At 42.5% G+C, this 27,052-nt stretch overlaps 5 protein-coding genes across 5 annotated transcripts; 2 read left to right on the forward strand and 3 right to left on the reverse strand.

Moving 5' to 3' along the window:
* Positions 1-1,008: 1,008 nt before the first annotated feature.
* On the forward strand, positions 1,009-2,559 carry PG985_001598 (Proline dehydrogenase; the record flags this gene model as incomplete). The annotated part of the gene is made up of 1 exon (XM_066821367.1): positions 1,009-2,559. The coding sequence occupies one exon, from the start codon at positions 1,009-1,011 to the stop codon at positions 2,557-2,559; it is 1,551 nt and encodes a 516-aa protein (XP_066692246.1).
* Positions 2,560-3,149: 590 nt separating this feature from the next.
* PG985_001599 (uncharacterized protein) lies at positions 3,150-5,727 on the reverse strand (the record flags this gene model as incomplete). The annotated part of the gene is made up of 2 exons (XM_066821368.1): positions 3,150-5,167; positions 5,247-5,727. The coding sequence occupies 2 exons, from the start codon at positions 5,725-5,727 to the stop codon at positions 3,150-3,152; spliced, it is 2,499 nt and encodes an 832-aa protein (XP_066692247.1).
* A 1,624-nt stretch (positions 5,728-7,351) lies between these two features.
* PG985_001600 (uncharacterized protein) lies at positions 7,352-8,221 on the reverse strand (the record flags this gene model as incomplete). The annotated part of the gene is made up of 1 exon (XM_066821369.1): positions 7,352-8,221. The coding sequence occupies one exon, from the start codon at positions 8,219-8,221 to the stop codon at positions 7,352-7,354; it is 870 nt and encodes a 289-aa protein (XP_066692248.1).
* Positions 8,222-9,560: 1,339 nt separating this feature from the next.
* PG985_001601 (mitochondrial import inner membrane translocase subunit TIM50) lies at positions 9,561-11,075 on the forward strand (the record flags this gene model as incomplete). Its single annotated transcript, XM_066821370.1, has 1 exon — positions 9,561-11,075. One exon carries the CDS (start codon positions 9,561-9,563, stop codon positions 11,073-11,075), a length of 1,515 nt encoding a protein of 504 aa, XP_066692249.1.
* Positions 11,076-12,077: 1,002 nt separating this feature from the next.
* Positions 12,078-12,413, reverse strand: PG985_001602 (uncharacterized protein; the record flags this gene model as incomplete). The annotated part of the gene is made up of 1 exon (XM_066821371.1): positions 12,078-12,413. One exon carries the CDS (start codon positions 12,411-12,413, stop codon positions 12,078-12,080), a length of 336 nt encoding a protein of 111 aa, XP_066692250.1.
* Between the last annotated feature and the right edge of the window lie 14,639 nt (positions 12,414-27,052).

Raw genomic sequence — 27,052 nt, forward strand, 5'->3', positions numbered from 1 at the left:
ATCTCATTAGCTCAGCACTCTCAGTGCCCTCGAAATGTTGCGCCAGCGATAGCCGAGTCGTTTCTTGAGGGCGATGGAGCTGGTACCCCACAATGTCACAATAGTCACGACGACTGGAGAAGAAAAGAAGGCCCCTACTCCACCCTGAGCCGAGTCCCCCAAAACTTGAGCCGAAGGGGCTCCGCCAAGCAGACGGGCTAGAGAGTGACCGGCAGGATGAAGCAGCAAGCCAGACTCGCCAGAGATAGCAAATCTATGGGCTAGTCCGACTGCGCATGCCCTCAGTTCGCGCCGTTGCGGCTTGGTGCAGCTAGATTGGGCTTCTGCGCTCTGCCTGGGCCCTTTTTTCGCTGCGAACCAGCTGGGGACTAGTGCCCATGCCGCGGCCACCGACGGTCTCGAAGCTTATTCGCCAATGCCCTGAGTCTCCCAAGCACGGCTATAGGCGGCATTTGGCCTCTTCATTTCCCCACCTACGCGATGGCACCGATAAGCAGGAGCATATCGCCGTGTCATAGCCTCCATTGGTACGACTTCCTGTTGGCCAGACCGGTGGAGGGATCGGGTATCTGGGAGATGCGTCCTGCCTATGCAGCCTATTGCACCTGCCTTGGCGTGTCTCCAATGGCGCACTTGCGTGAATGTGTAGCATCACCTGCCTCCCTGCACCTTAAGCCGTTGCGAAAACCGGAGATAAAGCCCGCCCCGACGATGGTCGATGCCTGAGTAAGGAGGATTATTTAGGTTGGATAGCATCATCTACCAATGCAGTGTGTCCGTCCTCTCCAAGTCGCATTGTTGTCGTTCTTATTACCATTATTGCATCTTCGTCTGCTGGCATAGCCCTTGTTCTTTGTAGATACCAATCTCACTTGTAGAGAAGACCTTGCCTTTACCATCCAGAAAGACGACAGACTGCTCTGCACCACTACTACTTACTACTTACTCCGCACCATCTGGTTCTCGGATTTTACCATCGGTTTTAGACAACAGAACGCATCACAGATCATGTCCCGAGTCGCCGCGTTGGGCGGGCCTATGGCCATGCCTTCCATCCGAAGGGTACCAAACACGGCATCATGTGGCCTCTTGGTCACACGGGTGATGGCCATGCACAGAATGACAAGCACACAGCGAAGGAGGATGCAGACCTCCTCCAAGCGTCCTGCGCCGCCATCTGCCGATACCCTGGCATCGCCCACCAGCAACCTGATCCCACCCGCCGTGACAGAAGACGCAACCACCATGGCGCTCAAGCAAACACCGCTCGCCGTCCTCCCTCTCGCCACCGTCATCCGCACCCTCTTCACAACAACGGTCTCGTCGTCCCGCGTGCTGCTGCCGCCGTCGCTGGCCGTCATGGGCATCTTGGCGCACACGAGCAACCCGATCCTGAACCCGGACAAGAACCCCATCCTCCGCTACTTCATGAAGAAGACCTTCTACGCCCAGTTCTGCGCGGGCGAGAGCGCGCCCGAGGTCCGCCAGACCATCTCGGGCCTCAAGAACATCGGCTTCACGGGCGTCATTCTGGGCTACGCCAAGGAGGTCGTCCTGACCAAGGAGCAGCAGCAGGGCCTGGAGAAGAGTGGCCTGCCTACCGGCGAGGCCGCCGAGGAGTGCGTCCGCAACGAGGTCGTCCCCTGGGCCACGGGCACCATGGAGACGGTGCGCCTGGCGAGCCCCGGCGACTTTGTGGCGCTCAAGTTCAGCGGGGCCGGCCGCCAGGCGCTCTACGCCCTCAAGAACCGGCTGCCGCCGCCCAAGGAGCTGCGGTCGGCCATTGACGCCGTCTGCGAGCTGGCGAGCGAGCGCGACGTGCCGCTGCTGTTCGACGCCGAGCAGGACGCCGTCCAGCAGGGCATCGACGACTGGACCATGGAGTACCAGCGCAAGTACAACACGACGCCCGGCCACGCCCTCATCTACGGCACCTACCAGGCCTACCTCAAGAAGGCGCCCGCCGTGCTGGCCGAGCACCTGGCCGCCGCCGGCAAGGACAAGTTCACCCTGGGCGTCAAGCTGGTGCGCGGCGCCTACCTGGGCTCCGACCCCCGCGAGATCATCCACGACACCAAGGAGGACACGGACGCCTGCTACGACGGCATCTCCGAGGCCCTGATCCGGCGCGAGTGGAACACGGTCCTGAAGCCCTCGCCGGCGACCAAGTCATCGGACCCCTTCCCCCTCGTCTCGCTGGTGCTGGGCTCGCACAACCAAACCTCCGTGCGCCGGGCCCGCGCCATCCGCGACGAGATCCCGGCGCACGAGGGCACGCGCGAGCTCGCCATCGCGCAGCTGCAGGGCATGGCGGACGAGGTGTCGTGCGAGCTGGTGGCGGTCAAGAAGGGCGATTTGGTCAGGGACGGCGGCGTCGAGAAGACGCGCGCGTACAAGTACATCGTCTGGGGCTCCACGGGCGAGTGCATGAAGTACCTGCTGCGCCGGGCGCGCGAGAACCGCGACGCGGTGCAGCGGACCCGCGACGGGCGGGACGCCATGTTCGGGGAGGTGGTGCGGAGGGTCAAGGGGGCGTTTGGGTTCGGGGCCCGGGCTTAAGCGAGGACAGACCATGATGACGAGATGATGGAAAAGGAGAAGGCGAAGGCATATTTGACATTGACGATTCATACGAGCGAAAGGCGGCGGTTACTGCTTTGATTTTTCCTCTACCACATGGGGTGTTCCGGGATTTGATTGAGGGGGAGTTGTCGGTGGGAAGCCAGACTGGGCGTTTTTGTTGTTTTTCTCGGAGTTATTCTTGTTGTTCGAGCCATGGATCTGTTATAGATTGCATTGCGTGCGGTACATGAGGCCGGTTTGCTTTTACACAAGGAAAGGGGGTTCGCCCGATGGATGCATTGTCGGTTTACGAGATGCGTTGCTTGCTACGAGACCACGCTACAGCACGATCATGATCATCGCCACGGATGCGGCGGATGATTCTAGACTGCTTTAGGCATGTTTTGGTTGTTCATGATAGTTAGTCATACGGACGGACATCAATGCACATATATACATATCAACTATGATCATACTTGCAAGTGAAAACAATTGCCCACATGATGTGCATTTCAAATGCTTACTCCATTCATAGTGAACGGTTTGTTCTGTCCGATGATGGTAGATTGCGGCTGGTGATGGCTTGGCTAGATAATCTCGAGGTCCCTCATGTCGTGCTGCTGAAAAATCCCACGAACGACCTCCATTTCGTCGTGTGAGATCCCGCAGGAAACAAACGTGCCTATCCGGACGAACTTCTGGGTGGCCCCCTCCGCATCACCGTCAGCTGCGGCTCCAGTGGGATGGACGACTAGCCCGGCCACCACCCAGCGCTCCATGTCGTAGTCGTAATAGCTTGCTATCAGAAGGAAGAGGCAGCCTCGCAGTTCGGTGTGGTCGCCCGCAGCGAACTCGAACCAGCATTGTAAGGAGAGCCCTTCTTCCTCTTCCCATTCCTCCTCCTCTTCTTCCTCCTCCTCCTCCTCTTCTTCCTCTTCCCCTTCCTCTTCCCCTTCCTCTTCCCCTTCCTCTTCCCCTTCCTCTTCCCCTTCCCCTTCCCCTTCTTCCTCCTCTCCTTCTTCCTCCTCCTCCCCTTTCTCCTCCGCCTTTTCGCCTAGTCGGTACTGAGCCGCCCCGTCCTCGCTCCAGGTCTCGGTCTGCCAGTAGCCCAACTCCTCGTCGTCCGCCGGGAACGCGCGGGCCCGGATATGCAGGGAGGCGCGCCGGAGCTCGCCGCAGGGGTCGGAGCCCGCGGGCACGCAGACGGCGCGCAGACCCTCGCACTCGTCGCGGAAGTCGGGCGGGGCCAGGCTGGCGAAGCTGCCGGGCTCGTGGTAGGCGACGCAGCGGGCCACCCAGCTCCACGAGGGGCCGATGTAGGGCCTGTCCGAGTTCGAGGCGTCGCCGCCGCCGTAGGAGGCCAAGAGCGAGGCGAGGTCCGGGTGCGGGGGCTCCATGCACTGCCAGAGCAGGCCGGACGCGAGCCGGCCGGCCCAGAGGCCCGCGGCATACTCGTCCCGCAGCAGCGGGGCGAAGACGTGGGCGAGCCCCGAGAGGGAGGGGAAGGCGTCGGTCGGGCTCGTGGTCGCGCGGGCGCCGTAGCCCATGACGACCCAGTACACCCACTCGCGGTAGACGGCGTCGGGGTCGTCGGCCAGGCGCGCGACGGCGTCGAGGCCGAAGTGGTCCTGGACCGCGTACCGGCCGATCTCGGGCCTGTACGTCGGGCCGAAGACGTGGTCGTACTCGGAGCGGTAGCCGGGGCCTTGGGTGCCTTCGTTTCCACCATGGCCGCCTTGGCCATCATTGTCGTCTTTTCCGTCGCCGCAGACAAAGTGCATGCCCGACGTGGTGAAGTAGAGCTTGCGCGTCGACATCATCATCTCCTGGAACGTCCAGGCCCGCGTGCTCCAGAGGCTGTTGCCCAGGCCGAACTGGCCCCATTCGTTGTGCGTCTCGGTCGAGGCGTCGTCGGAGGGAGGCGAGCTGGAAGACTCCTCGGAGTGGAAGGACCACGTAAGGGGCTGGAAGCAGTACGTGCCCATCGTCCCCGACGGGTCCGACACCGGGTCGACCGGCACCGTCAGCGCGGGCACCGACTCCCCCCGCCGCAGGAACCCTTCCTGGCACGAGGCCGAGGACACGGCGCACACCGTCAGGAAGGCCCCGCCGTAGACCCGGCCCATGGTCGCCGACTCGGGTTCCCAGTCCTCGCGGTCCCCCTGCCGGATGCAGAGGGCGTCGATCCAGACGTAGGGCACCCCGAGGGCCCGCGCCAACGCCACCGTGTCGCGCTGCGTCGGCGACAGCTCGTCTTGGTCAAAGCCCGCCGTGAGCCGCGCCTCCGACGCCCGCGTGAGCAGCAGCTGCGACTGGCCACCCCAGCAGTAGCTCAGGGCCAGGTAGCGGCGATCCGTGGGAGTCCCTTCTTCTTCTTCTTCTTCCGAGGAAGATGCTGTGCGCCTGTTGAGCTCGACGACGCGGGGCCGCTCGCTTCGTACGTCGACTAGTCTCGTCGGCAGGAACCCGGACGTCGCGGCCTTGGTTTCGGGGTGCGCGTGGCGTGCGCAGCTGTACAGGGACGTCTTGAGAAAGTCGACCGGCTGGGGGGCCAGAGCATACGATTCGATCGGCTGGGGGAACCGGCGCGATTTCGCAATTTCTTCTACAACGCCAGAGCCACGAACGTTTGAGAACACGGCCTGTTGGAGGGGACTAGAGACGGCCGAGCATGGGGAACTTACCGCATCTAGACGTCACCGGAAAGGACAGCACGAGCAGCCCGTTCCCCCACGGCGGCTCTTCCTCGTAGTCGTAGTCGGCGTCCCAGACCAGGATCTGGAAGAGCCAGCCGGCCACCACCGCCTTGCCGGTCTGCGCCAGCCAACGCCGGCTCAGCCGCAGATTCGCCACCTCGTTGTCGTCGAGCCACTGCTTCGCCTCCCGGGACGACAGGGCCGCCTGGAGGAACCGGCAGAAGCCGCAGTCCGTCTTCTGGATGGACGCCTCGATCACCGGCAGGCCCGGCCATTCGTCCTCCCACCACAGGTCGTCCGGGCTCGACGTGCAGAAGTTGCCGGATGTGTCTCTCCAGCCATCCGTGCTATCGGGTCTCTCCCCTGTCTCGTTTTCGACAACCCCTTTGGACGGTAGGCAAGGAAGCCGCAGAGCCGGTCCGCAGTACTCGCACAAAACCGCGACTCCGTCGCTATCTCCAGGGTCCATTGGAATAGGTTTCTTTCTTCCCAGGCAAACAGCATCAAGATCGATCCTGAATTGACTTCTGAAGGCTCGACAAAGATCGCGGGACCTTTGGAGCTACCGATTAATCAAATACGATTACGTGAGAGCGAGAGAGAGAGAGAGAAAGAGAGGGGGGAAAGGAAAGTGACGCTCGGGGGCTGACAACTAGGTCGAGCTCTCACGGGCGGGGCGGTCTTGGGATTTGTGCTTGAGAAACCGCCGGGGAGACGATCAGACGGGGCACCGGGGCTCCTCCCGTAGTGATATGCCAAGTAAGTATAGTGGAATCGCATCACTGCCCTCTTCCTTCGAGTAAGCGCTAGCCTCGAATGTTGGGTTCGGGTGGTATTGGCGATCCTTGGATGAGCTGATTCCATTGACTGTTGACAAGTTCCTATAGTGGGACCTACCATGTTTCCTGGACTGAGTGAGTCGCGCCCGTCTTATTATGTCAACTAACATAATCCAAGCCTATAGCACTGCCTGTTCACCAACATTATTCGGACACGCGCCTGCTCATAGCTATCCGCCAACATTGCCACGGTCGATCTCACTACAGTCCTTGCTCAGGCACTCGGGCCAGTACGCCCGACATGACAATGCGCCGACGCCATGTCCAGTCGCGAGGAGTTGACATCAAATCGATTTCACCAGCGCCGCCGCAGCCGTCAAGCGACGGACGAGTGAAGCCAGACTCTTGATAGCGAGACGATTGATAAGGTGAATTGGAACCGTGTAAGGCCCCTTCGGAAACCAACCAGCAGCGCCAAGCCAGAGGAGACGCAGTACGCCCACGCATCTCCTCCAGCACGTGAGACGTTTGGTTTGTAAAAGTATAGGGGTTGTCATCGGCTACGGTTCCGTTCGCCTTTTCATATGGGTAGCGACTATGGATGATGACAATGGCTGCCACTGCTGGGTCTGGTACTTAGTCCTTGAGGGCCGTTTCTTCTCATAGTCACGAATTGATGGAACAGAAACGACCAGCGACAGAACTGACGGTGATGTAGCCAGCAGCCAACAACGACTGGTAGCGGTTGGCGTTGCCGCTGCGTTCGGATCGATATCGTGTGCCTAAAAAAATTCCGGAGCGGCTCGCTTTACTAACACTTAGGAAGGGAATATACCAAACATCCATTACGAAGGTCACCGGAGAGGTGCCAATCTTAACGTCTCGGAGAAGCCACTAGATTGGAGTGTCTGCATCACTGAAAACGAACTTGATCTGAAGCAATCATAATAGTATACATACATGTGCATCGAGGACGTAATCCAGGCAATCTGAAGCCCCTTTGGCTTTGGCGGAAGAAACATTACTACATTCCCTAGCAAGAAGCTTTTCAAACGAGCGTCCTTCGGTTCGCCACACTCCCCCAAAACATGACTCGAGAACTTGGTGAGTCGTATCAACTCCATGAAAAATGCAAATTAGTCTACACGCCGAACATCCCTTACTGGGCCTTCCGAGGCCGACAGTTCTGAAGTGTGGGCAGATAGCCGCTGTTGTTCCTCCTCCTAAGCCAAGACCAAAACGCTCGTCCCATGCTCTTGGGAATGGCTCGAGTCAATCAGCACGTGGGCATTCATAGCCATCCGCGAGCCGATTTCACCATAGCTGATGATTTTGATTTCGTCTTCCTTCTCCTCGCCGTCGTCCCACCCCTTCTGGGGGCCCCCACGCCAGCTGGCATCCCTTGGCCGTGGTGGCTTCGAGCAGGGCCTTCATCATGGCGCCGTTCTTCTTCACCGAAGGGTTGGCGTCGAACTCCACCGTCTCGAGGCTTGGTAACTCGTCCATGACGGCAGCCAGCAGATCGCGCGAGAACCGCTCGTAGAAACCGTCCGAGTGGCGAAATCCTTTGAACATCTCGTTGGAGGGGTCGCACTCGACAAAGACCTTGACCCGGCGCGCCGAGACGCAGTCTTTCAGGCCGAGCCCCTCGTTGACAACCCAGCCGCGGGGAGGCCGGTTCCATCCGGGTCCTAGGCGGAGCTCGAACGTGTTGATCATGGATCGCTGGTTCGGCTTCATCCGGGCAAGCAGGGGCTTCTTGGCCTTGAAGAACTTGCCGTAAATGGGGAAGAGGCGCACGGGGTGCGTGCTGTAGAAGACATAGCTAGCCTCCCGGTAGACGAGGCGGCATGTCCGGAGGAGGCCGAGCCTCTTGTGGTAGCGCTTGTAGTTCTCGAAGTCGAGATCCAAGACCTCGTCAAAGTTGTCGAAATGGTATTCGTAGACCTTGATGCGCAGCTCTGAAGGCAGATCCAGGAATCGGAAAGGGACGAGGGGCTTTCGCTTCGGTTTGGGGGCGTTTTCGATGGGCACGTCCATGGTGAGGTCGCTGAGGTTGATGGCTAATGCCGAGACTGGGTCCGACTCGGCCCCAGGCGCATTCTTCGCAGACGAGACAGGAGTCGGCCCTGCCTTGGTGCCAGAGGCTCGCGAGCCTTTGGCTCCTGCCGAAGGACGTCGCATGGTGTCTTCTGGGTGTGGGTGCAGTTACAGTATGTGCTGACTGGATGCAGGTGGCGAAGGTGAACGATGAAGCGGTCGGTTTCGCGCGTGGAATGATGGTGGGGTCAATTCCTTATCGCAGGTAGTCGAGGGTCGATACGGGATCGAGCAGAGCAGGATAAATCCGGAGTATTTTGATCGTATGAACAGTGCTGTCTAGTGTCGTTGAAATTGGAACAGAACGAGGCGTACCGAGGGTGGTGCCATCGCGATATTCTCAAACGAATGACAACCACCCTCTAAACCGTAGCTCCCTGGGCAGCCATGGTTACGTTGTAGGGGTCTGGTGGGATAAGTGGGAGTGTCGGCGGGGACTGGCAATTGACCACTCAAATGTCAAGTCGCAAGAAACCGTCAATGTCAATCTATTGCGGCAGGTTGCAAAGAATCAATTCTAAATCAACCAAGTACAATCGATTAGGAGAGGGGGGAAGGTTCGATAATTACAATCAAACAGGACGGAAGAAAGAAATAGGTTGAGATACGATGAGTAAGAGGCGAGAGTGAATTTGTAGATTGAGTTGCAATCTTGAGTCTTTGTACCGGCAGAGTGCCAAAGTCTGGGGTAAGTCGGTGATTGGCAGGGCGGGTCAGATGATGGCAAATAAGGCGGGGCTCTCTTCTTTAGCATTTTTAAAGGCCGCTTCGGCATTGCGACAAGCGACTGGACTGGCAGCGAATTGATGCTCTCGGCCGGCCGCTGAAAAGATTTGAAGCATAGCACCCAACTCAGACAATAAGTTGCCACTCAGGTTCTCTCAGTAATGGGCCTAATAACACTATCGAGGCCCATCCTAAAGCAACACAGCTACCCCCACAATAATCAATTGATCACTCAATTCCTCTGAGCTGACCTCGGTGAAATGGCAATTGGCATACACAGTATCTGTTTGGAAGAGGCCGCTGCGACAACGGCCTCGGGGAGAAAGTGGAATGACGTGAGGGCTGTGGCTGATGATGGTACGATCGTCATCAACCGATAAGGTGCAGCACAGGCCTGGATTGCGGATTAGCGGTTGGCAGCGCTAGCTTATCTGCCCAACCCAACCAAGCAACTTGTGGCTGGGTGGGATAAAATTTAGAGGTAGAGCTGGACAGAAGCTCGTCGACTGGCAAGCCAATTTGAATTAATTGATTCTGACGCAACCTTTTTTTGTACACCACCCAATCTTCTCTTCTACGCCAGAACTACAGTCAGCTGCCAGCTCGGCTGTTTGGGTTGGACGGATACTACCTCTTAATAATCCTTCTTCGGCTCGTCTGTCTTAGCAATATTGGTGCGACCAGATTCTTATCCAGCATGTGGTCGAGAGCTCTGCTGCGCTCCGCGCGCTCGCCCGCTTTCACAAGGACAGCCCTGCGGACACCCATAACTTCCAGAGTCACAGTCCCGTCCACCTCCTTATGGATGCGAGGCCTGGCAGACCAGAAGCCCTCTTCATCACAACCGAAAGAGCCTCAGTCCAGCTCGCAACCGCCAAAGTCCGAAGATGCGCCCTCGTCAGAACCCACAGAAACGACCCCTCAAAAACCTTTCAACCTTCCCGACCTGACCCAAGGTATCCCCTCCACCCTCGAGTTCGAAAAGGATGGCGCCACCAGCAAATCCGCCCTGCAAGCCCTGGAAGAGGAGGAAGCAGCGACCGGAAGCAGCGGCCGCGGCAAGGGCGAGCTCCCCGCTTCCGCATACGTCTCCTCCACTGATCGGAGGCGCAACCAAATGGCCAACTACATGTACGGTGCTGCCCTGGCCCTGGCCATCGCCAGTGTCGCATACCTCGGTCGAGATTGGGACGACGAGGAGGCCCCGGCGCACCAGGATATCCCCAACGGCTGGTATCCCGGCCTGTGGTGGAAGCGTTTCCGCGCGCGTACCGGCGACACCCTGAGCTACTACAACGAGCCCACGTTCGAGAAGCTGCTGCCGGACCCCGACCCCATGTTCGAGCGCCCCTACACCCTGTGCATCAGCCTGGAGGACATGCTGGTCCACAGCGAGTGGACGCGCGAGCACGGCTGGAGGATCGCCAAGCGACCCGGCGCCGACTACTTCCTGCACTACCTGAGCCAGTACTACGAGCTGGTCCTATTCACCACCGTTCCCTTCGCTATGGGCGAGCCTCTGGTACGCAAGATGGATCCCTTCCGCTTCATCGTCTGGCCCCTGTTCCGGGAGGCGACCAAGTACGAGAACGGCGAGATCGTCAAGGATCTCTCCTACCTCAACCGTGACCTGTCCAAGGTCGTCATCGTCGACACCAATGCCAGGCACGTCCGCAACCAGCCCGAGAACGCCATTGTTCTCCCCAAGTGGACCGGCGACCCCAAGGATAAGGAGCTTGTGTCGCTGATCCCCTTCCTCGAGTACGTCCACACCATGCAGTACAAGGACGTCCGTGAGGTCCTCAAGTCCTTCGACGGCAAGCACATCCCCACCGAGTTCCAGCGCCGCGAGGCCATCGCCCGCGCCAAGTTCGAGGAGGAGTTCAACGCGCGCAAGCCCAAGCACAAGTCTGGCATGGCCTCACTTGGCTCCATGCTCGGCCTGAAGCCCAGTAACATGACCATGATGGTGGTGCCCGAGGGTGAGGTGAACCCCAGTGAGGCGTTCGCTCAAGGCAAGATGCTTCAGGATATCGCCCGCGAACGGGGCCAGCGTAACTACGAGATGATGGAGGAGGAGATCCGCAAGAACGGAAAGAAGTGGCTCGAGGAGGAGCAGCAGATGCAGGAGAAGGCCCAGGCCGAGGCCATGGCCAGCATGAAGGGCTCCCTGACCGGCTGGTTCATCCCTAGTGGAGGCGAGAAAAAATAAACACCAAAATGGACTTGTCGACCAGTAGCCACGGTGGTGGTGGTGCCGGCTTGAGAATATCTCTGTACTAATATGAAACGAAACGATACATTACCTACGTTTTCTTCGGTTGAAGATTAGGGGTTCGGCGCAAATCGGGGTGGTGCTACGATTCGCTAGACGGGGCCTGAGTGTAGGTGCGCCCTGGGCCAGAAAGCCAGGGAAACAGCCGCAATACAACAGCGCCTCTGTTTTGATCTCTCTACTCCCTTGTTGATATAGTCTGATGATCAGTTGATGGGGCAAAGCGGGCACAACATGTATGCATGACGATATAGGATGAAACCCCTTTTCCATGGTCGCGACGATCATGGAATGATGTTGTACCTAGTGTTCTAGTTTGGTGGTGGTGGTGGGCGGTCTAGTTCTGATGTCGCACAAGACAGAGCACCACCAGTGGGCATAATATTATGTATATTACCTGTAAATTCTCACGAACGAATGCAAATGTCCAACTTGAGTCTGATACGCTGGCGATTTACAGTACGCAGTCTCCGCATATGGAAAGAGAAATCGTCGCTTGTCAGTTATGATAGAAATTCATTGTTGACTTAAATGAGTGGTTGTGAAATCACAGCCATCATATCAAAGCCAACTGTGGCTTGCCCAGCCAACGCCACAAAATCACCCGATCAACGGCTTATGTATTTCAGCTACACAGTTGTCTGGACAACGCTCGCGGGATCCCAAGTCAATATAGCACAGGCGGTCCCCCTCCATCCTCGTCCTTGTTTCCTGATCTGCTGCATCCACGGCGCAGGCCAGAATTGCGATTTTTGGGAAGGCGACGATGCCTTCCTCCCTTTTTCCTCTATTGATGACCTACAAACCCGGATGAAGGTATCAGTACTTTGAAAGCGGATCGCATGTCAATTTGCAATTGCGCTTGACCCGACACGAGGCCCAGGAACTTACGTACTCCATCCAACCCAGCTTGCCTCACTCTGCCCATTTGGCATGGACTCAAGAGTTCGTACGGCGGTCCCGGAGCGGACGCTCCCAAGATGTGCTGGCTGCCCGCAGGAGTATGGGGTCCTTGTCGTTGCCGCCGCCGGAGTGTTCGGCGCTGGACCAAGTGTCGCGGGCGCCGTTCTGGGCCAGTCGAGGAAACGGTTGCAGTGGCCAGGATGATGTGCGACTTGCCGGCTTAGGCGAGTTTTGCTTTCGGTAGGTGAGGCAGGCCATCAAGAGCGAGGCCACACCGACGATGAGAGACGCTACGGCGACGACCAGAGAGGGTATCCCAAGAGCCAGGGAAACGATAACCTCGGGGGACAGCGTGGCGGGTTCCGAAGACATGTCGCTATGTGCTGGGACTGGGGGGCGTTCTAATATATTTTAGCGGAAATAGAAACTTTAGCAAAATCTCGTAGTGTCTCTTGAATATTTCTATACAAACGCAATGCAATTGAGTGGATGGATGGTAAAGTGTATGATAAGTTCATACAGCGAAAGTGGGGTGGGAAGTTCTCCCTCCCACTCCCAAAACTATTTCCCCAGTCAGCCAGAATTCGCTGTCAATCCGGTACGTACTGACCGACCATATACATGTCAGGCCAGGAGCCGACTCGGCGGCGACAAGCCAGCCACAAGCCCCCCCCCCCCCCCCAAAGCCGAGTTCAAAAATTAAATATCAAAAATAATGTCAAGATGCGCTTGATTACTCCGTAGATGGTACATGAATTGGATGGCTATGCCCAATTGTCGCCTGGCCTGTCTCATTGTTTAGCAGTGAAGACAACCACTACCAGGCTGTCGCCAACCGCTCCCAGCTATCCATTGGGTGAATTCAAGCTATACGGACCTAGACGCAGATACCTGCCCTGATGATATTCCAATGTTGGAGTTTAGAGATTGCTTGCTTAGGCGGAATAATCTTCAAGGAGGCAAGGTGAGCATGCACTTTTACTTCGAATATCTAGGGGGTGCATATAGGAAGTGGATAAAACCAGAGGGGATCAGCTGGGTCGGGCCATACCTTCTGGGTTTTCCAGGCCGGGTTTCATTAGGCCATTTTGTCAGATGAGCGGACGAACGACCACTGGGACCCGACCGGGGTAAGTGATCCCCTACCGGGTGGTTGGCTAGGCAACCCTGATGTACTGTAAGGAATGCATGTCCGGATGCCACTTGGCGTAGAGCTGTGTGACGGCAGCTGCTGCGTTTCGAAGGGGGCGGCGGAGAGGAGGAGGGAACAAAGCAGACTTTGTGCTTGGCGGTCAACCGTCTGCCCACCACCACGCATATACGCCATTCAGGACTAGCGTGGCAACATTCCAACATGTTAAAGTGCCTGCATACATCGATTCGCGATCGCTTGTTACTTTCAGTGGAGGAGGGGTAGACCTAGCAGCCGACGTACATATCTATGCAGCCCAGAAGTGTGATGAGCAGGCCCGGTGAGGAGGAGCTCGAAAGTGAGGGTGCGTGTAAGTGAGCGGGCAAAGCTTTAGGTATATGCAAATGGATCAACCATTAATTCTCGGCGTAAAGCATGAAACACTGCCGAAGGCCTGCTGAATTAAATTTGTCCCATACCTACATCATTAATGCCATATGTCAGGATCTTGAAGCACGCGGCAGTACCGATTCTGTAAAAGCTACGGAGTACATGCAGCTAGCAGTTGCCCCTCCGAGCAGCTTCCACAGGATCTCATTGCCCCACCACCCGTTGGATGTCTGACCTGGAATACCATGAAAGGATATCTATTCAGTCCTGATGTATCTATGTATGTAAATGGCTGAATAACTTACCATATTAGCATGAAAATGTAAGTACCATATCTTCCAAGTAATTGCATGCATTTCATAACGGGAATGGATGGGAATGAGTGGATGCCCACCCCAGTCCCTGGGGCTGAACAACTTTGAAGGCAAGCCGAGAAGTTTAGACTAGCTTGCTGACCAAAGGGCGAGCTCGGGCGGACACAAGGGAATAGAACTTTGGCTGATCACGTACAAGTGCTGATCACGTACAAGTCTCCTTGGACTCAAAACTCATTGGTTCACGCAACGGCGGCGGACCGATCGACCTCCTGCCGAGAGAGCCGCTCGAGGCACGGCGACATGGTCGCGAGTGGACCATATGCTGCCATTCGAGTGGTACGGATGGTGTTGCGAGGGCCAAGGCATGTTGCGAGAGTGCTGCAACAGCAACGAAAAAGGATGGGATGCCAAGGGCTAGGGCTACGACAACATCAGAGGCGAGCATAATTGCATTGGACTGGACGCTTGTAGACTAATAACTATTCTAGAGAATATCGTTTAGAAGAACAGGTAAGTGGTTTTCCCATTGTCTCGATTTCTGTTTTGACGGACCTTTAATGGCAAGATAAACTTGGGCTGATTAACGGTAGATGCCGGACCAAGGGGAACATGGATCTGGATCATTGGCCCAGCAGCTACCTACATGATCCGCCTTATGATCTGCCAGCCCACCCACCCTCCATGCCTGTATCTTATATACATATCCTCTTAATATTAAAGTGTGGACTAAGGGTATGTAGCTTAGTGCAGTCGGTGCTGTCCTTCTAAATGTCCCCTGTGCTGCTGACGAGCCCTGATTGGGTAACTTCGAAATATTGAGAAGCGTAGTGGTATGTGACAGGACTCTGCGGGGCAACGGGGTGAGCTGGTGACGTCGCTGATCAGCGCTCGGAACTATCCAAAGCTGCCTGGCGTACAACGTTCCGGGAGGATTAACTCGGCGTTTGAGCTCTACGGCTTAATGGCCCTGAAGAAGGTATGAGACAGAAGATACATATAGTTGAATTGAAGCTGCTCTTCAGCAGTGTAACTTGAACCCATACATCGCTGCAATATCGTGTACAAACACTCCTACAAATATCAAAAGCCCTAAGCAAGCACAATGCTTCAACACCTTGGAAGTCGCTCCCTCTAATCAAGACTCAGCTACAGCATCGCCAGCTGTTTGATTGGAACTATTACACCCAACCGGCCTGTCTTAGCTGAAAGAAGATGTAAGTCTGGAGTTCGCAGCAACAGGCGGATGTGTCTCCAATCGGACCAGCTCCTCGGGAAAGAGTGGGTTGCATACCCGAAAATCGCCCTTGGTCCCACTAATCGATCGGAGCTTTTGTGTTTAAGCTTAAGCGCAGGGAGTGCTAGTGCAAGATTAGACGAACCCCTTGCCCCTTCCTTTCCGCAAACGTCTATCTATGGTCATTGAAAGTGTGTAAGTATCGTGTATCATTGGGATCAATACATGCTCGTTTTGGAATCTACCACTTACAAGTCCCACAGAGCTCATCCGCCAACGCGACGCCAGAGCGGACGCCTACCTGCTGGAAATGCTGTCGGGGGGAGAATGGCTTCCTCGCAACAAATGGAGTATCCACTACTAGCCCATGTGCTGCGACCGCCGTTCGGGGGCAGTAGTGAATAGTCTTGCAACGGCAAACATGGGCCGGTAGGGTTTGCCGGCGCAATTGGAGACTGCCGCGAATAGGTGAGGTAGGTGATCCAGAGCGCTGCTATGGCAACAAACAGTGATGGGATGCCAAGAGCAAGGGCAACGATCACCTCGGGAGAAAGCATTTGCGAGAAGGTAAGGGAGGAAGAGGGAAAAGGATCCATATGGTTTATATTCATACATTCGTGACAACTAGGAAGGTCAAGCCGGAGGACATGATGAAGAAACAGGACTCACTTATCTATCTATATATATATATTCCATCGCAGTTTCATTGGTTACACTTGTTTAATCTCCATCGTGATAAATGTTCGATTTTATATGTTCGCTCTTCGTCATGCCGAAAAACCGCTGCATTGCCACAGAATCGACTGTGGCATGCAGATTCGCAAACGCCACAAGTCTCAAAAAGTGGTTACCGCTTTCTGACCCAGGTGCAGTACGGCGGTCAAGCACGGACGATGGAAGAAACGATTGGTCAGGGTAATAAACAGGGCAATACTTGGCGTCTGGCGGGGCCTCATAGCAGGTCGCTGAATACATCATACACGGCTATCCAGGCTGTTCAGGCTGGCAACCCGACTGACCAGCCCAATCGAACTGGTGGGAGAAATCGGAACCATAGCTCTTCCATGCCCAAGGCTCCCTTACCGCTCCCCACTTCGGGCGTTTCCGAACAGACGGTATGCGGGGAGGCGTACATACCGGCTGGGTAGACTTCAGCCCTATTTGGACTGCCTGTTGATGTCGCTGACTATCAGTTTCTTCCAGTCTGGACTCGGTTACCCTCGGTCATCAACTGTCAAGAGGTAAGAGGCAACCGCGATGAAGATTGGTGTCGCATCAAAGATTTTGCCCAATGCTGCGAGCACTGCATCTGCCGCCAATGTCTCCTTGACACCGACACAACTGCTTGAACGTACGCATTCTTCTTGGATGTCCCCTTTCATGTAGAATCAATGTATTGGCAACTTCTCTCTCTGGCTAAGTCTATCCAGTGCGTGCAAATCCAATAAATCAACTCCTGAGAGACTGCTCGTGTGCCATTTGATACATACCTCCTCGATATTGGATGTTGCACCTGCCCATTGCAATAGAGCCCCGCGCAAAAGCCCATCTCAAGCCCGAAGCAAGCAATCCTGAATCCAATTACCTAAGGGCTGATCACTCAAACCAAAACAAATCCGCAGCACTGGCAGCTGTCGCGGCTGGCCCTCACATGGGCTGTCTGTCAAAGCGAGAGGCATGATGTAAGTACAAGGTTCGCAGTATTAGTGATTGCCCAGAGCAAATCCCGGGACATGAGTGGATACGTACCGAGGGCCATCGCCCCACTAACGAATCGGAGCTTCACCTATCCATAAACGCCGGGCTCCCGTGTCGATATGCCATAGGAAACACTTCAAGTGGTTACCATGAATCAAGAAGACAAGGGCTTCATAAAATGGACCAGTTGACGGGTTTGGTCCTTAATCTGACTGAGCAGACCGTGAAAGAAAGGTACGGGCTGGGGGTGGTAATTCCCGAGGGCGAGTGTAAGTGAGAAAGGTGAGCCAGAGCTCTGCGCTAGCGACTAAGAGCGATGGAATGCCGAGTAGAAGGGCAACGATAACCTCGTCTGAAAGCATGGCTCTGGGATAAGAGAGGAAATCAGAGGTCGGAACTATCAGAAGGGATAAAGCGAGTACCATGGAATTCCAGGTTGAGAGATTGGTACACTCGATCAGGGTGGAGATGGGTGGAAGCATTCAATATGATGACGGCAGGAGAAAGTGCTACGCGGGTGCCGATACACGCAAGTACGGTCGGTCTAAGGGGCAGTGCAAAGAACAGTGTAACAACCATAGACAGGGCACGCCTCAGTCTACTGGCCAGCCCAAAAGGCTGCTGGGTCTTGGGCGTCTTGGAGAGCACTTTAGCAGATCCAATCACAATCGAAGGGCACCAAGCCTTCCCGGAGAATGGATTCTCGTCATCATGGAACTCCACAAAGCCAAGCAACATCCTCATTTGTAGCACAGCCAGAATGCAGCCAACATCCTCAGCAGTCTACATGCCTATCTGTGCAGAAGCAAGACGAGTGCCGGCACTCTCGCACTTTGCCAATCTTACGTCATAGGCAAAAGTATCTACTTACATATCTAATGCCTAGATGGGAATACCATCACTGGAAAGCAACTCGTTGCTCCATTGGGTAACTATGTGCAAAAAGAAGAGGAGAAAAAACAACGAAACGACTGGCAGATGGTTGCAGACCATAGCCATCGCAACGAACTATACGTTTCATGTAAGGCCCAAGGTAGCAGCAGTCTAAACGCCTTGGAGGCTCTCCACTGAAGCACCCTGCAAGATTCATAGCTGACAGGGGTGGTTGAATTGCAAAAGTTGTGCCTATGGGTTCATTGATTTGTGGGCCGTCGAGGTATTGTACGTGTGGCTAGCCACACCTGGGCAATTACCAACCCCACGGGGACTTGGTGATCTTCAGTTCCACAAACACCCGAACGCACCTTTCATCCGTTCCCACACGACGCCGAAGAAACAGCCCGGGGATTGCGGCCCGTGGTACATCGACGGAACATTCTGTACTGTCAAAAGAGGACTCGCTGCTGGGCCAGGTGCCGGTGTAGAACCAATCGTGATCTACGAGAGGGAACGATGACACATGACTCGGTGGTGGAGGAGAGAGAAATATAGGAGAGTGATTTCAGTAAGGTAGGCTATCTAGAGCGATGTGGCAGCTACTAAGAGAGAGGGAATATCGAGAACAAGAGCGACGATGACCTCCTCCAGAACTTGTTTGACATACATAAACTTTGAGATCAATCCACCTCTTAAACCGTGCATCCATACAAATACTCGATACATGCATGGTTGTCTACAGGCTGCAGACATTAGCTCCCGTGGCCCATCGCTTGCATGAGAGGGCCCAATGGAAACCGGGGTTTTGAGCCGAGACGATCGAACTGCCTGCAATCCTTGCTGCGGCCGTTTGGCTCGGACATAAGCGGACTTCTGGTCTCGGCACGCGCAATCTGCCTCGCGAATATTGTCTGTAAGGCCTGTGACAGTGCATCACGAATGAATTACAACGCTGTATCTCCTACCATAGCCGGCTGCTTACTCAGTTATGCACGGGCACAACCCAACCATAGTGACGCCCATCACTGCCAGCTGTGCGGTACCCTGAATTGGCACAATTATGTTACTTTAATCCCAATTTCCAAGTAGAATATTGGACATGTTAGCTGCTTCTGCAAGGGGGCTCAAGAGATTATTCCAGTGTAACTAGAAATCACTTGGAAGTGTCCTCTCCCGACGCTGTGAAACAAGATTCCGAAGTGACTGACCTTTGCAGTATGTGGTCAATTCTCGCAATCACCCCTCTAAGCAGCCGCTAGGTACCCCACCACCGGTTCAAGGAATGATCAAACAGATCGGGAAACCTCTAGCTCATGACGCAGCTAGCATCAGACGATAAAGCCACAAAAATCCAGTGCGTTAAAGTGAGTGGAAGATATCTCGTCTCAGGATTAGGCTTGAGATAGAGCAGCGAGATGCGATTTGGTAACACGATAGACAACGTGCTCGGTCTTGAACAACAAGACGAGTGGGCTCAAGTTCATGGTTGGTAAACCGCTAATCAGAAAATTGCATCCTAAACAATTGCCAAAATCTCGACTTCTTATATCCATACCTGCAATACCATATGCAGATCGGCTGACAAAAACCTGATGGTGATTATCAACCATATTGTCCCATTGCCACTTGAAATCTCATAGAACTTGGGTCAATTTGAAGCCTTACCTAGCAGCTAAAGCTGAGCTGCAATGTGGAGCTCCAATTGAAACCTTGAGCCGTTTTCCGGTCGGTATTGGTGTCTGGAAGGGTTCGAGTAATGTACGGCGTGAGCCGCCTGGAAATGGGTGGGTACTTCTCATCCCGATGTTCCGCTATTATGGGGTTTCACTAGAGCATCTCCCGTTCGCCGAATTGACGACCCCCGAGAGACGAACTGCGGGGGCGGTGCGACCGTCATCACTCTCCATCGCTGAAGAGTCTCTGCTTTCCATTGGCCAAGAGCCAACAGCTGGTGGCTGCACATAGTAATGTCGATGCGCATGCCATGATGGGATGGTGTGAGATGTTGGAGAAGTGCGTGGCTCTCGAGGGAGCGGGTGTAAGTGAGGTAGGCAAACCCTCCCACAGCTGTGAAGAATAACGCAGGGGCACCGAGTACCAGTGCATCTCTGGACGCGAGCCCTGACTAACCACATATAAACCAAAGTATAAGGAAGAACACTAGGCGGAAGCTAAGCCAACAAATAGTTGCCCACTATACCCTTACTTCTTCTTCTTAAGTAAGAGGTTAAACTATATTCGTTTAAAAGTTTATATTTATATATAAAGTATTAATATATTATTAACCGGTAAGGTTTAAAATTATTTAATTAATTTTATATAACGCTTTTTTCCCTCTTTTTCTCTCTTTAAATATTATTATATATAGCCTCGGCTTAGTTTATTACCACCTTAATTAATTTATTCGTTATCTTTTTTATTAAACTTTTTAATTAATGTTTAAATTTAAGGGGTTTTTTTAAATATTATTAAAGAAAAGGGTTTAAATTAAATTATAAAAGTTATTTAACGTAATTTAAATATTAAGTTTATTATTAAATAATTATATAGGATAAAGTTTATATTTATCCTTTTTTAATTAAAAAAGGTAGGTTATAAGTATTATATAATTTTAAAAAGGTTTTAAAGATTTTTTAAGTTTAAGCTTATTTTAATATTATAATAATTATTTTTTTCCTCGCGAATAACGGGTTTTTATAATTTTAAGTAATATTAATTTTAAGTTTATAAAAATTATAAAGTATATTATTATAAAAATATTTTATTAAAAAACTTCGCTTTAATTCTTTTATAAAAAAATTAAAGCGATTTATTTATAATTTATTTTAGTTTTTTATATAATAATATAAATTTTTATAAAACGTTTTATTTTCGTCGTTATTTTTTTTTTAAATTTTATAATTTTTTTAATCCCGTTTTTTTCGTTTTTAAATTATTATTAATTCCTTTTTTTATAATAATAAAATTATTATTATATTTAGTTTTATTTATTATTACGTTACGACGATTTACGTTATTAAAAAATAGGTTTAAAAATTACGTAAAAAATATCCGAATATAATTATAATAGGGTATAAAAATACTTATTATTTTTATATTAATATTTAAACGTATAAATATAAATTTAATTTTAATAAAAAGTTATTTTTTAATTATTTTTAATATTTATTTAATTTATCGCGTTACGATATTTTTAAAAATAATTTTATATTTATATTTAGTTATTATAATAATAATAAAATTTATATTAAAATAAAATACGTTTTTTATATTATTTATTTAATATAGTTTTAATATTAATTTATTAACGTTATAATTTAAGTTTTTATTATATTTATAAATAATTATATTTTTTTTAATAAAGTTTTTAAATAAGCTTATTTTTATTTTTAATTTATTAATATTAATAATAAATATAATATATTTTTTAAAAGTTATAAATAAGTTATTAATATTTTTTTATATTTAATTATTTTTTATTATTATTTTATAAAAAGTTATTATTTAAAATTCGATTTTTTTAATATTAAAAAAAATATTAAAGTTCGTAATATTTTTTATAAATTTATTAAAAGTATTTATTAATATTTCTTTAATTTTATAAATTAATATTTTTATTTATTATAATAAAATTTTAATTTATAAAGTTAATTTAAAAATAAATATTATTTATTTTTTTATTAACGTAATAAATAATTTTTTTTTTTTAAATTTTTATAAATTACTTTTTATTTTTAATCGTTTTTATTAACTTTTTTATAAATTTTAAAATAATATATAAATTATAAAAAAATTATTATAATTTGTATTTATCGAAGTAATAATAATTAAATTATTTAAAATATCGCTTATTATTAAATCGGAATTATTTTTAATATAATTAAAGTTTATTATTTTAATAATAATAAATAAAAAAGTTTTCGAAATAAAATTAAAAAGTTTTTAACGTTTTATAATATAAACTTTTATATTTAAATTATATAAATAAAAATTAATTATTTTAATTATATTCTTTTTTTTATACTTTTATTTATATCGAACTTTAAACCTATTTATAATATTTAAAATTATTTTTTAATATAATATAATATCGATAATAAATTTATTATTTATATAAATTTTAATAATATATTATTATTTTAATATAATTATAATAATAAATTAATTAATTAATTTAATAATAATAATAATTTATTTTAATAAATAATTCTTATTAATAATAAATAAGCGGTTTTTATTTTTATTTTTTTAAAGTTTTTTAAAGTTTTTTAATTATTTTTTATTTTATTTTAAACGATTTTATATTTTATTTATAATTAAAAAGTATAAATATAAATATAATTATTATTTAAATATATAAATTTAAATTCTATTAAATATATAAAAATTAAATCGAGTTTCGGCTTTTTTTTTATTATTTTTTTTAAAATTTTTTATAAGATTTCGCGATTTTTTTTACCGTATTTAATAAATAAATATTATTAATTTTATAATTTTTAAAGTTTATCCTTTTTCTTTTTTTTATATAACTTTTTTAAATATTTCTTTTTAAATTATAAAACTTTTTTAAATATATTAATTAAATTATTTATCAGTTTTTATTAATTATATTTCGCGGGTTAATTTTTTTATTTTACGAAATAATATATTTATTTATTATATATTATTTTATTTTTTATTTCTTCGATTTTTTATTCCTTATTTTATTTTAATTTCGATATAAATAATAAATTTATAATTATTACTTATTATAATTTTAAGAATTATATAAAAAAAAAAATATTATAAAATTTAAAATAATTTTTTAATAATATTATTTAATACGTTAATAAATTAATACGTTTTAAAACTTTAAAAAACTTTATAAACTTTAAAATAAATTTTTAATTTTAAATTTTAAGATTTTTTATTAATAAATTTATTATTTAACTTATTTTAAACGTTATAAATTAATAACGATTATTATAATATTTTATTTATATTTTTATAGTTTTTTATTAATATTTTTTTATATTATTTTATAATTTTTAAAATTTCGAAAATCTATTTTTTATTATCGATACCTTTTTTTTTTTAAAAATTATTTTTAATAAATATATAAAAGTTTAATTAATATTTATATATTATTTTAAAAGGAGAAATTTTTATAATAACGTTAATTATTAAATTAATTATAAAAAAAGTTATATATAAAAAATTAAATTAAAGTTTTAATTATTTTATAATATAATAATATAAATATATTTTTAAAATTTAATTTATTCGTTTTATTTATTTATTAATTTAAAAATAAAACGTTATTAAATATTTTTATTTAATTTAATTATAATAATATAATTTTAATTAAAATTTATTAATAAATATAAAGTTTTTATTAAAAATAATCTTTTTTAAAATTTCGAATTAATATTTAATTTTTATATAAAATAATTTTATTAATTTTATAATATTAATATTTATAAAAACGAGAAAAAAAAACGATAATTTAAAAAACTTATTTATAATTATTAATATAATATTTATTAAATTATAACTTAAAAAAGTTTTTAATAATTTAATAATAAAGTTTATAATTTATTTTTCGTTAAAATAAAATAATTATAATAATAATATTAATTCGTTATATAATCGATAATATTTTACTTTTAATTTTAAATATATTATATAATAATTAATATATTTTTTAACGTTTTATTTTAAATTTTATTAATAAAATTTTTTTTTTAAAAAATTAATAGTTTAATTTATATTAAAATAATTATTATAAAAGTTATTATAATATATTTTTAATAATAAAAATTTTAATATTATTTAATTCGATATATAAAACTTTTTTTAATAAAGAAATATTTTTATTTCGAAAAAAATTTAATTCTTTTTCGAAAAGGTTTTATTTAAAATATTTTTTTATATTTTTTAAATATACTCGTTTATTCGCTATATTTTTTTTTATTAAAGTTTAAATATTTTTCGAAACTTTTTTTATATAAATTTTTTTTAATATAATTAATTCTTTAATTTTTAGCGAATAATTTATTAAATTAATATTAATTATTTCGTTATCGGTTTTATTTCATATAATATTTATATTAATATATAAAGTTTATTTTTTAAAAGTATTATAATAATAATTAATTTTTTTTATAATATAAATAATAATATTAAATTATCTTTTTTTTTAAAAATATAATTTAAACGTTTTAAAAATTTATCGATAAGGTTTTTTTTTTCCGGTTAATATTTTATAATAAAATTAAATAAAACGAAATATATATATTATTATATTTAACGATTATTTAATCGATTAATTTTTATAAAATTTTATAAATTTTAATAATTAATAAATATTTTAATAAAATATTTAAACCTTTTAAAATAATATTTTTAATATTTAAATAATAATATAATTATAAATATTTTTTAATTAAACGTATTATAATTTAATTTTATTTTAAAAAACCTTTTTTAAAAAAAAATAATAAAATATTAATAATTTTTCGAATTTTTTTATAATAAAATTCTATTTATAATAAATTAAAAAATATTTATTTTTAATTATATATATTTTTTAAAATCGAAATATAATAAAAATAATATTTTTTTGAACGTTTATTTTAATTATATAAATATATATTTTAAAGTAATATTAAAAATTAATTATTTTAATTTCTATTTAATTTTATTATTTTTTAAAAATTATATTAATAAAATAATAATATAAAAATATTTTTTTATAAAATACCGATAAAAATTATAAAACTTTAAAAATATTTAAATATTATAAATAAATTTTAATTTTAACTATTTTTATATTATATTTATTTAGGTTATATTTATAAATATATTTTTTATAAAAATATAATATTTTAAAAAGTTTAAACTTTTTTAAAAAAATAAATATTTAAAAGTTTTAATATATAAATTTATTTATAAAAACCTTTTTATTATTATTCGAAAATATTTTATATATATTTTTTTATTTAATAAATATATTAATATATTATTAAAATATATTATATATATTATATTTATTAAATTTTTTAAAACTTTAATAATATAATATTAAAAAATAATAAAAGTATTAATTAATTTTATAATTATTATAAAGAATTTATAATAATTATATTAAGTATAAAAAGTTATTTTTTATTCGTTTTTTTTTTATATTTAAATACGATAATATATATTTTTAAAGTTAATTTTTAAAAAAACTTTTAATTTAAAAATTTTATTTAATAATTTTAAAATAAAAGGGAAAATATACCGATTTTTTATAATAATTTTATTAAAGCTTTTATAATTTATTATTATTTATATTAAGTTATTTTTTTTAAATATAAAAAATATTAATATTTTTATAAAGTTTTAAAATTTTTAAATTTTTTTTTCCGATTTTATTATTTTAATAAATTTTTTTAATATTTATAATTTTTTATAAAAAAAGAAATATATTAATTAATATAATAATTAAATATTAAAAACGAAGTTAATAATATAATTTATAATATTAAATAATTAAATAAAATAATTTTTAATATTAAAAAACGTTTAAAAATTATATAAATAAAATAATATAGGGCTTTTTTTTATTTCGAACTTTTTTTTTAAAAAGTTTAAAATTATTTTAAATATAAAAATTACTACGAAATATAATATATTTTTTTAAAATATACGTTTAAATAAATAAAATTTAATTATTTAAATTTAAATAAAATTTAATATAAATTATTATTAATTTATTTTTAAATATAATATAATATTTATTTTTTTAATTATTTTAAAAAATAATAATAAAAAAGTTTTATTTTTTTTAAAATCCCGATTTATTATAATATAAAATTTATAAAAATAATAAATAATATTTTATAAATCGATAATATTAAAATTAATTTAATATATATTATATATAAAAATTTTTAATTTATTAATAAAAATAATAAAAATTAATTTAAAAAAAATAAATTAAAGTTTTATTTTTAATATAAAAATATAATTAATAAAATTAACGCTTAAATAAATATTTAAATTAATATAAATAAAAATAAAAATAAATATAAAAAAAAAAAAAATAAATAAAAATTAATATATAAAAAATTTTAAAAATTTTAATAAAAAGTAATAATAATAATAAAATTATTTTATTAATTAAGATTTTTTAATTTTTTCTTATAATATATTATATAAATATCGGTTTTATATAATTAATTATATAATATTTTTTTTTTTAATATTTATAATAAATAATATTAAAAAAGTTTAATAAAGTTTTTAAAAGTTTATACTTTTTATTTATTTATTTATTATTAAATTTTATTTTTTTTATTTTTTTAATATTTATAATATTAAAAATCTTTATTCTTTTTTTATTTATATTATTATTTTAATTTATTTATATTAAAATTATTATATCGTTATTTAATTAAATATTTATAAAATTTTAAAAGTTATTTTTTTTTATTAAAATTTAAATAAAATTTTTTAATATTAAATCGTTAAATTAATTATATTATTATAACGTTTTAATAATTAATTATAATAATTTATAATTTTTTTATATAAAAATTTTAATAATTTTTTATAAAAAAATATAATTTATTATTTATCGATTTATTAATTTATTTAAATTTTTAAAAAAGTTAAATATTAATAAAATTATATAAAGTTTTATTTTAATTATTATTAAATACGTTTTAATTAAATAATAATTATAGCTTTTTTATTTATAATTTTATAAATAATAAACTTTATTTATTTTTAATAAGTTTTTTAATTTTTTTAAAAAAGGTTCGTTTCTTTTTTTATATTAAAACTTTTTTTTAAACGATATTATTATTTAATATTATAATTTATTTAATTATATATATATAATATTTTTATATATATATTTCGAAAATATTTTTTAAAGTTATTAAAAATTATTTTTAATTTTTTTATTTAATTATTTTATTTAATATAAATAAAATATATATTAAATTTTTTATAATTAAATTTAATAAATTTAATTAAATTTAAATTTTTATTTATAAATTTTAATTAACCGTTAAAAAAAATCGAACTTAATTATAAATTAAATATAAATAAGATTATATTTTTTTTAAAGTTTAATAAATTTTTTTTAAAATTTTATAAAGTTTTTCGTATTATATATTTATTATTATTTTTATATTTTATATATTAAAAAGTTAATTATAATATTTTTATAATTAATATAAAATTAAATATTTTTAATTATTTAATTTATTTAAATAACGTTTATATTTTTTTAATTAATTATTAATTATTTAAATAATATTATAATTTTATATTACTATTTTATTTTTATTAAATTTTAAAATAATTAATTTAATAAATTTTTTTTTAAAAT

The sequence above is a fragment of the Apiospora marii genome (assembly GCF_038362585.1).
Source record: "Apiospora marii strain CBS 49790 chromosome Unknown utg000001l_segment0_segment0, whole genome shotgun sequence".
Taxonomy (NCBI): Eukaryota; Fungi; Ascomycota; class Sordariomycetes; order Amphisphaeriales; family Apiosporaceae; genus Apiospora; species Apiospora marii.